Here is a 15,184-nt window from a genome sequence, read left to right on the forward strand (position 1 = left end):
ATGGCAACAGACGGCGTCCTGCCTTTGATATTAGCATTAAATCCTAGAGTGTCTCCTACTGTGCTTTCTGTTGAAAGAATTTAACAGACAGCCTTTTCCATTCTTAAACCTCTCAGAAGGAAAAACTGAGAGAAAAGGAAGGAAGTTTGAACTTCAAATCAGATGACAGAGACAAGAGGCCCCCTGGGTTGTATTTCAATTCTTAGAATATTTTGAGAGAATAAGAAAAAAGCTCAAAGAGGAAAAGAACTGCAGATCAACTGTATGCATATACAGTCTGCTATACTAAGCCCTTTTCCCCACTTTTTTTTTAAATGAAAGTTGTAGAAAATCTTTAAATGGAGGTGTTCTGTGATCTTATTTTTTGTTTTTAATTTGGGACAATTTAATGACTAGCACTCGTTTTTAAGTAGGTGAGACCGGGGGCAATTGTAACATCTCAAATTACACCAATCAGAAACGAGACAGAACCATGAAACTCATTTTGATGTGCCCTCCCGAAATCCCTCTCTGCATGCCAAAGGACAAGCTTCTAAATCACACTTGGTAAAGTTTTTCTACAAAGACTCATTTTTAAGGTATAAAATTTTTTTTTTCATCTACAGTATTTTCCTCATACTGTCTTAACCATTAATGTCTATGAACTTAAATCTGTCTTGTTTGATGACCATTCTGTTGTCTAACATTTGATATCTTTGTCAAACATTAGCTTCATTGTTTCTAGCTAGCAGGGTAGCTTGTCACGGGGTGGTACAGTCGGGTTCAATTGTAACACTGCGTTTCAATTGCCCCTGACACCATCAAAATAGTGTCCAGCTTAGTAAGGACATCAAAATAGATTATTTTTTCCAATAATTTAAGAAAAGTGTTTTTGCCTCTCAATCTGGGGATCCATTTTCCTGAGTAGGCCCTGTACACTCTCTGTTCACAGCATGCCGAGGTTCAGACCAAGGAAAACAGCAAGGGGAGTTAATTAATTGTTCTGGATAATATGGATTTAATGGATCTTAAATAGCAATAAGTAGTAATAGTAGTAATATTGTGGTCATTGGTATTTATATGAAGGTATTACATATGCTGTTACAATCACCCCTGCATGTGGGAGCAGATGTAACATTTGACTTCTAATGTTTCAATCAATATTGTGACTCTAACATTGCTTGTAAAAACATTTGGTGACTGTTAACAAGTAGAACACAGTTACTGACATTAAATTATATCCAAATATTTCAAAAGGTTTTTGAGTAATGACGACATGACCAAAATTTGTTACAATTGCCCCCGGTCTCTCCTAATGGGTCTGTTTTTTTATTTATTTATTTTATAAACTACTATTCAGAAGTTTGGATCTGTAATAATTTTTTTAATAAATTAATACTTTTATTTAAAAGGATGCATTAAATTGATTTATCAATCCTGAAAAAAAGTATCATGGTTTCCACAAAAATAATAGGCAGCACAACTGTTTTCAACATTGATAATAAAAAGAAATGTTTCTTGAGCACCAAAGCATATTAGAATGATTTAAGACCCATACCGAAAACACAAATTTTGAAGCGGTTAGGTTTATTTTCGAAAACATGTTTCTAATACATAACTAGATAAGAGTTTGGGGTGTGAGTGTGTGCAGTTTAAGTCGTAGAACAAAATGTCAAAATGTTGTCAATTTACTTACCACAGGCTTTACTCATAAATTTATAAACTCTATTATAAAACCCTATATGAAAATCTCTAAGGAACCAGCAGCGAATTAGTCTTCCGGGTTCTGATTTCATCCCTGCACTGCCCTATTTCTGCACTTATTCAGACATTGTTTATCTGGTTGGGGGAAGAGCCTGATGTTGATCCGTTAATGTATGAATGCTTTTCCTTTTTCATCATTACTAAGCAAATTGGCTGGAATAAAAAAAAAAACACACCTTGTAACTGGATACTTCTACGGATTATTTCAAAGAGGGATATTTGTATGTTTTTTTTTTAGTCTGAAAGGCATTATTATATTTTTCCCCCACCAACAAAATCCACTGAAGATCAAAGTTGTCCTATGAATTCAAATTTAATTTGTTCAGTCATCCATTAAATCGGCGTGCATGCTTTCTGTCTCTCTCTCTCTCTCTCTCTCTCTCTCTCTCTCTCTCTCTCTCTCTCTTTCTGGTTGAGGCTGAGAGCTGGGTGTTAAATTGGAACACCAGCTCTGAATGAGAATGAGAGATAGAGCACATATAGCGAGCAGCACAGTGAACTTAAGCAATCAAATTAAAAAAAGTTATTCAGGTTGAAATGAGGGACAAGCCACTTCCTGATGCATTCTAATCATGAAGACCCTCCTGGCTGAGACCCACATAAGAGGGGAGGAGAATAAGATAGCAGAAGGATGGAGAGAGCACGCAAAAGGGTGATGCAAAACCGCATGATACGAAAACAGCGAATGCAATTGAGAGGTGAATGGCCGAGGGCGGGGGTGAATAATTCACAGAAATTCTGTACAAAATGTAAAAAGTGTGTCTCTAAACTCTTCAAAGAAGAAAAAGAAATTAAAACAGACAGGGGATTGAGAACCGAGAGATTATTTCTCTATTTTCACTTAAAAGCTTTGTCCTTAGTCAGCAGGTTTTTATGAACTCATCAGCCAAACTGGTTGAAGCAAATGAAGACTAATTAAGTGCTTGCTGCCGTTTGCGCAAAGAACCACCAATAAACGATCTAATAATTAACCTTTCAAAGATTACTTCCATCCTGCCATGTAAGTAATATCTCAAAGAGCAACTCGCTCGAGACAATTAGCCATAGTTCAGCGGCATTATTAACGAAAAAATGGAAGGGATTTTATTTTATTTTTATTTTTTTCCATTACAATCTGCATTTACATTAAATGTCACTGCCATGGATTACTGGATTATTTGTGTCAGAGTAGTAACCCTTTAAGGTCTTTTAATGGAAATTTGAATGCTTGTTCTATAAAAAGTTATTTATTTTTTAATTGGTCTCAGTTTTTAAAATGAACTTGATTTATAGGCATATTCTGGGGCCATATTTGCAGTTATAGATTAGCAACCCTTTTGATAGTCGCCTCATTGCATTTCATGTGCTTTTAATACTAACCCAGGGGACTTTCTTTCATGGTACAGGGTTTGAGCCAGTAATCTGAGCTGTGAAGTGGCAATATGATTAATCATGGCAAAAATGCAGTGAGATGACAGAACAGTTGCTAACACAATTCTGACGGAGGCAGATAAACCGGCTAAAGAAAGCATCTCTTTGCTTTTCTGTTGGCTCATACCAGCCTACCTTTGGTAACAGATCACTATTCACTATCCTCAATGAATTAGTCTTCAGCTTATTTAAAAAAGCCAGTGTAGAGCTCTGAGTGGACATTTTAGGCTAGTGTCACATGTAGTTGTGTGTTATTGTACTGACAGGAAGAGAAGCATTGTTATATAAATCTAAAATACTATGTCATTACTCATTTAAAAGCAGCTTAATGTTTTAGGTCAATAATTAAATAACTTGCTGTTTACTATTACTAATGTCAGAGATGTGAACTATGGCTTCTACAGCTTCCTTCAATAAATAAGCGAAATGAGTCTAAATGTCAATTGAGGACCTGTATGGCACCCGTGCTTAAATTAAACCCTGCATGCTTATTTTAAAAGATCAGACACTGAGGATCAGTGTAGCCTGCTAGTAGAGCTCTCTACAGTAAATAACCCATTAGTAGAGAGTCAAACCAACTAACCTTTCTGTTGTTCTGCTCCAAAAACTAGTGAGCTGCCTACATAAGCAGACTTCTTACTGAAGTGTAACCCTTATAAGTGACTAATTTGGAACACACTACATTACACAAAATGTTTTTGTTAAAAATACAGTACAAATAGTAAGATTGTGAAATATTATTATAATTAATTTTTTTTTTTTTTTTTAATTTATATTTTTTTAAAGTGTTGACTATTTTAATATGTTTTAAAATGTAATTGATGCCTGTGATGGCAAAGCTGAATTTTCAGCATCATTACTCCAGTCTTCACTGTCACATCATCCTTCAGAAGTCGTTCTAATAGGCTGAATTGCTGCTCAAGAAACATTTCTGATTATTATCAATGTTGAAAATAGTCGTGCTGCTTTTTTTTTTTCTTTTTTTTTTTTGAAACCATGATACATCCTTTGTTTGGGATTTCAAAAGAACAGCAATGATTAGACATTTTATTGTAACAAATGCATTTTTTTTTACTGTCACTTTTGATCAATTTAATGCATCATTGCTGACTAAAAGTATTAATTTCTTAAAAGAAAATAAACTTACTGATGCTAAACCTAGGGGATTGTAGGTAGAAAGTCTAGCTGTATGTCATACAAATAGTTGGTGACCTGGCTCACAGTTGATTTCAATAGGCAATGTGAGCATTGGGATGGAATGACGCAATACTTTAATAAGCAAAAATATACATAGCACACACAATTTTGGTATAAAATATTATTTACTACTTCAGTTTTAATACTTTTATTATGGTTATTATCAGTACTGAATGAGGTTATACAGTATGTATATTTGGTAACACTTTATTTTACTGTGTCCTTGTTACACATGTTAGGCTACATTTAGCAGAGGTGGAACCAAGTAATTGTTTTGCAAGTCACAAGTCAGTCTCGAGTTTTTGCATTCAAGTCCCGAGTCAAGACAGGCAAGTCCAAGTCAAGTTTCAAGTCCTCAACTTTAAGCTTCAAGTCTTAAACAAGTCATTAGTGCTCTTTGCCCAAATTCATCTTTAAATTGTGTTTGAGGCTTATTATTGCCGCACATCAGTGTGTGTGTGTGTGTGTGTGTGTGTGTGTGTGTGTGTGTGTTTTCCAAATTATAAATGGTTTGCTAGTACTTATGTTGTTATGTGTCTAAAACCTAAAATAAACGTGGGTGAGAACACTGAACTGTCATAATATGACAAGCTCTCGTTGAGCAAGTCCCTTTCTGGCTCAGTGCCAAGAAAAGTGTGAAAGCCGCTCTAATTATACAAGTGTGATCATACGCTGCAGTAACCGGCCTACAGTGATCATTCTCTGATCTTTGGTTTCATCGTCATTCTCATCACGGTTTGGCCGTGGCGAGGCAACAAATTTATGGTGAGAAACGGGAAACAGGAAGTGTGTTATAACTTCTGCATACATTGATTGATTTTTATGAAACTTCAACTGTGTGTTCATTGTAGGAGGCCGATCACATGGATGTGACTATTGTGAGTCAAAGTTATAGTGCTAACAACTGGCAGCAGGAAGTGTGTCACTTTCAAAATGCTTTGAGATCACCCTCTTATCTTTACCCGTATAATACCGAATAATGTCAAGACATAACGAATGTAGACCTGTGAAAAGATTTTTGATATTTTTCAAACACTGTTGCCATAGCAACCGATCAAACTTCAATATTTGTTTTGGATGCTTTTGAGACTCTTAGCATGCTTCAAATTGCTTGAAACTTGACACACATGTCAGGATTGTCATCTATTAGACATGGGCAAAGCCTTAGAAATGGGTGGGGAGGAAGGCCTCTATAGCGCCACCTTTTGGCAAAAGTGGGGGGATTAGTTTAACCTACAGTCACCAAATTTGGTTCACATATTGGTCCCAAACAACTGTCTAATTTACAGTCATCACTTCCGACCAACAGGAAGTCAGATATTTTGGTTTGAATGTGGATTTTTCACACACTCTCTCTCTCTCTCTCTCGTTTTAAATGCCTATTGCCTGCCGTACACAGTTGCCCTAAAGCCACCAGGTTGGCGGTGCCACCGGGCTTGGGCTCGTCATCGCTGCTTGCAGCTATTGTATTATTTATATTATATTATATTAATTTTGTAGTTATTTTTATACATTATATATTTAAATATCTTGTACATCTTGGAGTTTGTTGTAGTGTATGATGGGATTGCCACCACTGTAAATGATAAATGCAGTTCTGCCAGTAATTTGCTAAAAGAAGATATCTTAGACGGCAGCACAATTAAGTTGCCTGCTTTTTGGCACAGATTTTCACATCAGCAGTGTAACTATGATGCCTTAAAATGCTATACAGAGGCAGCTCATTAGGTTGTAGAATACAACTTGTATCTCTCTCTCTCTCTATAGCTTCCTCTCACTCTGTAGTATTGGAGCTGTTATTGTTTATGATTCATTGCACATAGTTTCGCACCCAAAATAAGTCCTTTTCTACATGATGCACAAGTACCGCAAAAACAAAAACAAGAGAGGCACAGGAGAGAGAGAGTTGAAAAAGGAAAGTAGTCATAATAAACTGTGCAGAGCTGTGGATGGGGGAGAGAAAAGAGAGACACGCCAGGGGGAAGATAAAGAATATTGTACACAGAGAGGTGGAAGCAGAAGAACAGAGTGACATATATAATAAAAACAGAAGCAGAGTCAGAGGAGCATCGTTAGCGAGACAAAGAGACATGGAGGGGTTATTTGTTTCTTTCTTTTGTTTACTCAACTGCTCTGAATAGGAACGGACTTAACCATCCCTCAGAGAGGAGGCTTGGATGTGCTTGCAGGGACGTGCTGGCCAGCTCCGCTCCTTTTTTATCTTGTTCCCCCAGAATGAAAGATGTGTGCTCTCACCTCCACGCGCCAGGCCGTCACACTGGGCTCAAAACCCATTAACACGGACAGAACAGGGGTCAACAGGCCAGCCACTGATAAGGATGACCAAACTCTATTGCTTTCACACAAACACATGATCAAACCAAAACACACACTTGACCAGACACACAGCTGCACACATACACAATAAAAAATGAGGAAGGCTCTATTTCTTTCTCCCATCTCATTATGTCTGCTTTTGTCTGGATCACATACACATGAATACACAGAGGTGCAAGCTTTGTTTTCCTTGAAGTTCACTTCAACACAAGAATTATGAAAAAAGTTTTGGTATCTATTGTGCTATTTTCCATGACCTCAGAACAACCTCTTACCTTAGCTACATCTGTTTTCAAACTTGCTTCTAAACTGTTAATAAAGTACATTCTGAAATTATTAATGTGTGGAGTATGCATATGATCTAGACATGTAAATCCTGCATGTTGGTATTGTCATGTGACTTACTGTTCTCCACCAACGACTCCTGCACCGACTTTTGGGAAAGTAAATTACAATTTTGAAAAAAAAAAAAAGGAGGTAGTAAAAGTTAACTTATCTTAAGATATTAAATATGTATAATATAATCATTTTTAACACCTTTACAGAATGTTATGATAATATATGATGTTCTGAGCTAATTATGATTTCATTTTATACAAGCCTAGTTTTAAGCAAAAAGTTCTCAGATAATATTTTAATTTGTTTTAATACATTGATATCATAAAAGCCAATTATTTAATTTTAGAAACATGTTTTTATATCACATTATTTTTTCTTACACCGTATAAATGGGTCTTTTATACATGAACAAAAACTTTAAAAAGTTTGAGGTCGGTGAGGTAAAATGTTTTTGAAAGTGTCTTATGCTCACAAAAATACAGTAAAAACAGTAATATTGTGAAATCAAAAAGATCATTTATTCCTGTGATGGTAAAGCTGAATTTTCAGCATCATTACTCCAGTCTTCTGTCACATGATCCTTCAGAAATCATTCTAATATGCTGATATGGTGCTCAAAAGTGCTGCTTAAAGGGTTAGTTCACCCAAAAATACGGTCTTACAGGTGTGGAATGACATGAGGGTGAGTAATTAATGATAGAAATTTTATTTTTGGGTGAACTAACACTTTAATATTTTTGTCGAAATCATTATACATTTTTCCAGGATTCTTTAAAGAATAGAGGGTTCAAAAGAACATAATTTATTTAAAATAAAAATGTCAAATTCTTTACTGTCACTTTTGATCAATTGAATGTGTCCTTGATGAATAAAAGTATTAATCTAATCTTTAAAAAAAAAAAAAAAGTTTGTGTTGTAGACTGAGCAGATATATAGCATGCATTTTCTCTCTCATTTTACTTCTCTCTTTCTCTCCGTAGGACTGGGTGACGGCTACGGATATTCTCATCTCTCTGGACAGATTGAACACGTTTGGAGACGAGTTCTTCAAAGATGCCAAAGTGCTTCGCTCATATTTTTATGCCATATCTGATTTCTCCGTGGGGGGCAGGTGAAAAAACACAACTATGTAAATATGTTGCATGTGTTTTAGCTGTCACGGATGTTTCACTGGCAGATGTATACTGACAAAGAGAAAGGGAGCAAATGACGGCAAAATGGCAAGTGAGTGATGAATAGGATAATTAGAAAGAGAAAGAGTGTTAAATATCAAGAGGAACTGTGCTTCAGTGAGAGAGAGAGAGTTTTCCCAGCCATTTGATCTGTGTTCCACATCTTAAGTGTATTAGTAGTATAAACAGGATGTGGAAGAGACAGCATTTGTGTATTTTTGTGTTTGTCACCATCTGTATATTGTTTGTGTCTGTGTCTGTGTCTGAGTTTGTGCATGTCTGATTTTTTTCATCATCAGCTCAAACTGTATATCAAATTGTCTTTTTGCCTGATTATTTGATTTTTTTTCTTCATAATGAAGTGCACAAATATGTTAATGCTAGTTATCAGTGTGAAAATATACAACCTTTGCTAAGCTGTTGTTTCTGCTATAGCAAATGCTGTGGTCAGAATGTGTTTCTAGTACTATTAAGTATTTTTGACAGTATTGATCAACTCTGCCAATTCATATTCTCTGTTAAGTTCCCTGTAGCATATCAAAATTTGCTTTGTATTTTGGTGTCATTTGGTTTTAAATTAAACCATCTGCCTCATTTGTTACTCTTGTCTCAGTATGCCACATCCTGAGCTTATTTTTTTAGGCCAAGTGAATTGTTTTATGAGTGTCCACAGAAAACAATGAGCCTTGAAAGTATGCTAATAATGTGCTCTCAACTATATTGCAGATGCAAGTGTAATGGCCATGCCAGTGACTGCATGACCAATGAGGAGGGACATTTGGTGTGTGCTTGTGAGCATAACACTGCAGGGGTCGACTGTCAGCACTGTGCCCCCTTCTACCAGGACCGGCCATGGGCACGGGCCACCGCTGATTCAGCCAACCAGTGTGTGAGTGAGTACGGCCTGATTCTGTATCTATTTGGAGTAGATCCACCATGAACCTGAAAATCCTACACTCAGATTTGATGGAGACAATGGCGATAATTAAACAAAATTAATAATATAAGGGAATAAAAAATATATATGCTATATATAGATATCCACACAGTCCAAAGATATGCAGGTTAGGTGGATTGGACATGCCAAATTGGCCGTAGGTGTGAATGTGTGTGTGTGTGAGCCATGCAATGGGGAGGGTTGGGGAAACCCTGGCAAACAGCCCTGGAAAAAAACATTACCAAGAAAATTCATAGACAGTCTCTCACATATGGCAAGATATGGCCAAAGAATAAGGCTGAAATTGTAATATACATAGACTGATACATTTATTAGGTCTACACATTGTTTTTTATGATCGTATAAAAAGCTTGAAGTTAATCCTGTTTAAAGATAAAAGTTAATCCTGCAAGTTTTATCACCTGGTTCATTAATTTAGTGACACTGAAACCCATTGAGATTTTGATCAAGAAAAAGTGCTGAGAAAATGAATTTGGCCCCAAGTAAATATTACATTACATGATTAATTTTAACAATGTTTTTCATTTTACTAATTAATAATAAACAGTTTTCATAAATGTTCTGTTTTGAACTAACATATGTAAATTTAAATCAATCAGAAGAAACTGAAGTTTTAGCTGAGGGCCCATCTGTGCATTGTGTTTAAGTCTGAGAAATGAAAATTAACTAACAGCGAATTTAGCATCTATTTAAATCTCCACATCTGCATCATATTTATAAATGCTTTAAAGTTAATTTAACATGAAAATCAGTTGGAGATTTCAGAGTTTTACTTTCTCAAATTAACTTTCAAATGAAGTTGTTTAAAAAGTTAATTTGTTGCCTCTTAAACATTGGATGTGATTGAATTTGCTTACTTTACTCAGTGCTATTGAACTGATTTAATGAAAAAAATAACGAAAATGTGCTAATAACTGAGTGCCCTATCTGAAATGTACTGTAGATCAATTTTGTGCAACCACTTACCTTAAAAGAATTGGTAACACTTCAGTATAGGGAACACATATTCACTATTAACTACGACTTTTCCCTCAATAAACACCTAATTTACAGCTTATTAATAATTAGTAAGCTAGCTGTTAAGTTTAGGTATTGGGTAGGTTTAAGAATGTAGAATAAGGTCATGCAGAATAAGGCATTAATGTGCGCTTAATAAGTACTAATAAACAGCCAATATTCTAGTAGAATTTTGTAAGATCAACAATGTCTCCTCCAGCATTAAGTTGCAGGTTTCGTTTAAATTTTTTAGCAATATCTTGGAAAGATCATGTTTCTTTCATTGACCTTAGCTGCACTGTGTTTACAGCACAATCTTACATTTACAACCCCATTTCCAAAAAATTTGGGGAACATTTTTTAAAATGCAATAAAATCAAGAATCTGTGATTTGTTAATTCCATTGAACCTTATTTTAACTGACAAAAGTACTAAGAAAAGATTTCCATTGTTTTCACTGACTTAATTGTATTTTGAAAATGCAAACAAATTTGGATTTTGATGCCTGCAACCCTAGTAAAACCTATACCTATGTGCCTAGACCTAGACCTAGACCTAAACCTATGTTTTTTATAGGTTTCAAATACATTTTAGTACTTTTTTCACTAGGAAACACTAAAAAAGCTGGAACAGAGGCAAAATAAAAGTGAAAAGATTCTAGAATATCCAAGTTAAACAGTTTTGAAACAGTCCACAATAAGCAGGTGAACTGGTAATAGGTGAGCGTATCGTGATTGGGTATAAAAGGAGCATCTCAGCCTTTGCAAGCAAAGATGGGCCATGGTTTAGCACTTAGTGCCAAATATCATGAGAGAATTGTCAAACAATTCAAAAATCACATTTCTCAATGCAAGAATGCAAAGAATTTAGGTCTTTCACCATCTACCATACATATATTGTGAAAATTCAGGGAATCCAGAGAAATCTCAGGCTATGTAGGGCAAGGCAGGAAACCTCTGTTGAATGTGCGTCACCTTCGAGTCCTCAGATGGCATTGCATGAGAAACCGTCATACTGTGTTAAATATAGCCACATAGGTTCAGGACAGGAGTACTTTGGAAAACCATTGTCACTTAACACAGTCTACCCTTGCATCAATAAATGCAACTTGAATCTCTGTCACGCAAGAAGAAAGGAGAGTTGAGCAGCTGTCTTGTATCAAGGCAAAACTTACAAAACTGCAAAAGTTAGTATCCTCAATTCCCAAACAGTTAAAAAGTGTAATTAAAGGGAAAAGTGATGTGACGCTGTGGTAAACATGCCTCTGTCCCAACTTTTTTGCAGTGTGTTGCAACCATCAAAATCAAAATTTGTTTACAAAATAGATTTAAATTGGTCAGTAAAACATTGGAAATCTTCTTACTTTTGTCAGTTTAGGTTAAAGAGAATACTACTGGTTATTGATTTTATTGCATTTTACAAACTGTCCCGACTTTTCTGGAAATGGGGTTGTGGATGCTCACACCAGTCAGTAATTAAATCAAACAATGCATCATTTAGCTTTTTAGCAAAATAACTAAGAAAGTTTCATTTGTGTAATATGTTGTGTGTTTGTGTGCTGTCATGCGTCTCTGGAAAATGCTTTAGGGGGAATTGGTTATTCTGACAAACCCATAAGCCGAAAAAAGCCATGTTAATTATTTTCATTCTGTATTCCACTAAGCTCCACGTTCCTTTAATTAACTTTCAGTGGTCAACAGATGGGTTTCTGTTGGTAATTGTTGTCCCTTCTCATCAAAGTGGATTTAATGAATAAACAAGTTTTTGGTTGCAAAAACAGCACTATGTGTTGGTGAGGAGGTGGAATCAACTGCAGATGCATTCCATGCATGGTCGCTTTGCAAAGTTCTTCGTCAAAGACTGTGCCAAGTTTATCGTTTGCATGGCAGACTCTCAGAGCTGCCACCATATGCCTCCCTCGTAATGCTTCAAACAGATATGTTAATTGAATAATCTTTTTTACCCTCCAGTCTGAGAAACCATGTGAGAAAAGATGAAAATCCAGCTTGCAAACAGCAAAAATGCTTGTTTGAACTCAGCCATTTTTGACTGTGACCACGGCTTTCTTTATATCTGCAATATAAATGGTTTGTTAAATTGCAATGTTCTTCTTTGCTTGACTGCATCCACCAAAAATTAGAAGAGTAATTAGATCAACCTAGAAATATTTATTCATCACATCCACACATCTCTTACACGAGCATATTTATTTAAATATTTATAAGTACATGTTGCAACTATGTGAAACACGCCGTTTTAACTAACCAGAAAATACTTTTTTTCTAGGTTTGTTCCCAGTTCTTCTGTTTTGGCTGGGCTTTGCTGTCATTGAACACAATAGTTTACACAAATACATGTTTGATTTAAAGGTAAAGGTAAACTGCCTGTCTTTTATTGTTCAAAAAAACATTTAGTTCTGCCCCGCATTCACGTTGTTGGATAAATCAATAAGTATGTACATGCGTACATGTACATGGAGCTCCAGCAGGTTTTTCAGTAGTTGATTTACAGTCTTCATCCTTCTGTCCATATATGACACAGCGTGCAATTTGAATATTTGAAGGATTGAATACTCATTGCATGTCATCTCTGTCTTTTAAATCATGCACTCAATGCCAAGGCCAACTCTAGTCCGATTAAAATGTTTACACGATGGACGAAGCCGAGCTGCAATCACATTATCTAGATCTGTTAGTCCCAAAAACCTGGTTTCAGTCGGACTAAAGCATTTACATGACATTTTTTAAAAATACAAATGACTGTTTTGTCACTTAATGTTGCTGTGTTGGATCATGCAGGTCTTCAAAAAACAGTGTTTCAATAGTGCTTAAGAGTCATGTACATTGAAAATGGGCCCAAAAGAGTTAAGATTGTCTTAACCATAAATTATTGGTCAGGAAATTAGTTAATTTAAGCAAATGCACTACATTGCTGTCTCAGAAAAACATCAAAGACAGAATGAAGAATATGGGAATATGGGTTTGATTTAGAGTGGTTCAGCTGAGTTGTGTGGAGTGATGAATCATAATGATGATGCTCTAGAGCGGTGTCTTTGAAAATCTGGTGAGAAATATAATAATAAATGCATCTCTACCACAGTGAAGCATGGAGGGAGAGGTGTTAGCTGCTGGTGTTGGTGAGCTACTTCACTGTGAAATGTCATTTAATGCTTTGGAGTACATGAGAATATTGCAGAATGTCTTGCTTCCCACAATGGAAAAGTTGTTATTTAAAGAGGAATGATCAGATGTTATTTTTTTTAAAAGTCAATGCTCCTGCCCAAATTGCAAAGATAACCAAGAAGTGGCTTGAGAACAAGTCCATCAGGCTCATGTTTTGGCCTTGGTCAGAGTCCAGATTTGAACTGTATTGTGAATATTTGGTCTTACGTTAAACTCAAACGAACTGGGAGACATTTTTCAACTACTCATGAACTGTTTGAGGCCATTAACAACACTCTTCTTCCTGTTTAAAAAAAAACTGTCTGCAAGTTGGGGAAGTTACTTTACAGTATTTGTGCAATTCTTGTTAATGTCCTGACAAGTGATTTGTGATTAAAATGGTTAAGACCATTAAAAGACCACTACATATTTTGCCATTTTTAGCTTTGCCCTTTTTCTTCTTTATTTCTTTTTTCTTTCTATTTTTTTTTAATTAAAAATATAGTAAAACAGTTGTGAAACCAGTAAAATACCAGTAAAATTTATAAATATTTGGGACCAAAAATTATTCAGACACTTTGACCTGACCGTGTTTTGCTTAAGTGTTATCAGACATAATTAAGATTATTTTTTCTGACAATTATATATATTATATATATATATATATATATAAAATTCATTAATTATTTTTTCTGGAATCTTTGATTAACAGAAAGTAAAAAAAATAGCATTTATTTGAAATATAAATTGATTTGAAATTGAACATTTTGCATGGTAGTGGTCATTTTAATGTCAAAAAAAATAAATAAAAATTAATTATACATTTTCTTTTCAGCATTTCTTCCTATCTGTTTTATGTCTCTTCTAGTGTACTGGGATATAATCCTTTCTTCAGTGGCAGCTCAAGAAACTGTGTCCCATTAGAGAGTGATAATGTGATGGTTATTGCAGAGTCAATAGACTGACGGAACTGTAATAAAGCGAGTAATGTCCCACAATGCCCCCCTAGGTGGCGGGTGCATAAAAAGCTGACTTTGTGTGTTCTGGTTGGGTGATGTGTTGAGAAGAAGGGGCCTGTGGCAGGGGAGCTTATTAGGTTGTGTGTGTGATCTAAGGCCTATTGAAACTGAACAAGCTGGTTTAAATGAATGTCCACTGCTATTTTTTTATATTCTAACAGTTTTATCTTTTTGTTTTGCCTGTTTTTCCACCATTTCATCCATATCTGTTCCTCCACTTCTTTCTCCTACTTCTCAGAGTGTAACTGCAGTGGTCTTGCTGATGAATGCGTGTTTGATGCTGAGCAGTACCGCAGCACAGGAAGTGGGGGGCGCTGTGTTGGCTGCAGGGAAAACACAGCTGGCCCTCACTGTGAGCGATGCAGAGAGAACTCCTTTAGATCATTCCCGCAGCATCCCTGCTATGACTGCAACTGTAATGCAATGGGTGAGTTACGTGCACACACACACTTGACAACAAAGCAGTTGTGCACCAGTCACAATCATGCACAATTTCACTAGTATCGTATATTAACCCATGTATTCGAACTTAAATGCTCTCTATCTCATACACTCATGCAAATGTACATATATACATACAAATATACAGCTCTGAAGTCACAAAAACATAAATGTACACATAAATTTAAACAGGGATTTTCTTTGTCTTTTAATGTACATGTAAAGACTACAGCCCGGTTTCACAGGAAAAAAGTGGGAAAAAAAGTTTTTTATTTATTTAAAAATGTTCAGATATGCTGTCTGTAGGTGTAATGTTTTAAATATTAATTTGCATTTTGATATTGCAATATTAATGATTTAAAATTCCCAGAATGTTGGGGGGAAAACTGAGCACTTTTAGAATGTATTTGT

General features: G+C 35.6%; 1 protein-coding gene across 2 annotated transcripts in view; it reads left to right on the top strand.

Annotated features, from left to right (window-relative positions):
- The window catches only part of lamc3 (laminin, gamma 3), a 77,735-nt gene that overhangs the window by 19,317 nt on the left and 43,234 nt on the right, over positions 1 to 15,184 (top strand). For both annotated transcript variants that reach the window (XM_051895076.1, XM_051895077.1), the window contains 3 exons: positions 8,007 to 8,137; positions 8,925 to 9,091; positions 14,571 to 14,759. In XM_051895076.1, the coding sequence (XP_051751036.1) occupies positions 8,007 to 8,137; positions 8,925 to 9,091; positions 14,571 to 14,759 (487 nt within the window). The remainder of the gene's footprint in view (positions 1 to 8,006; positions 8,138 to 8,924; positions 9,092 to 14,570; positions 14,760 to 15,184) is intronic.

This window comes from Ctenopharyngodon idella, chromosome 5 (genome assembly GCF_019924925.1).
Source record: "Ctenopharyngodon idella isolate HZGC_01 chromosome 5, HZGC01, whole genome shotgun sequence".
Taxonomy (NCBI): domain Eukaryota; kingdom Metazoa; phylum Chordata; class Actinopteri; order Cypriniformes; family Xenocyprididae; genus Ctenopharyngodon; species Ctenopharyngodon idella.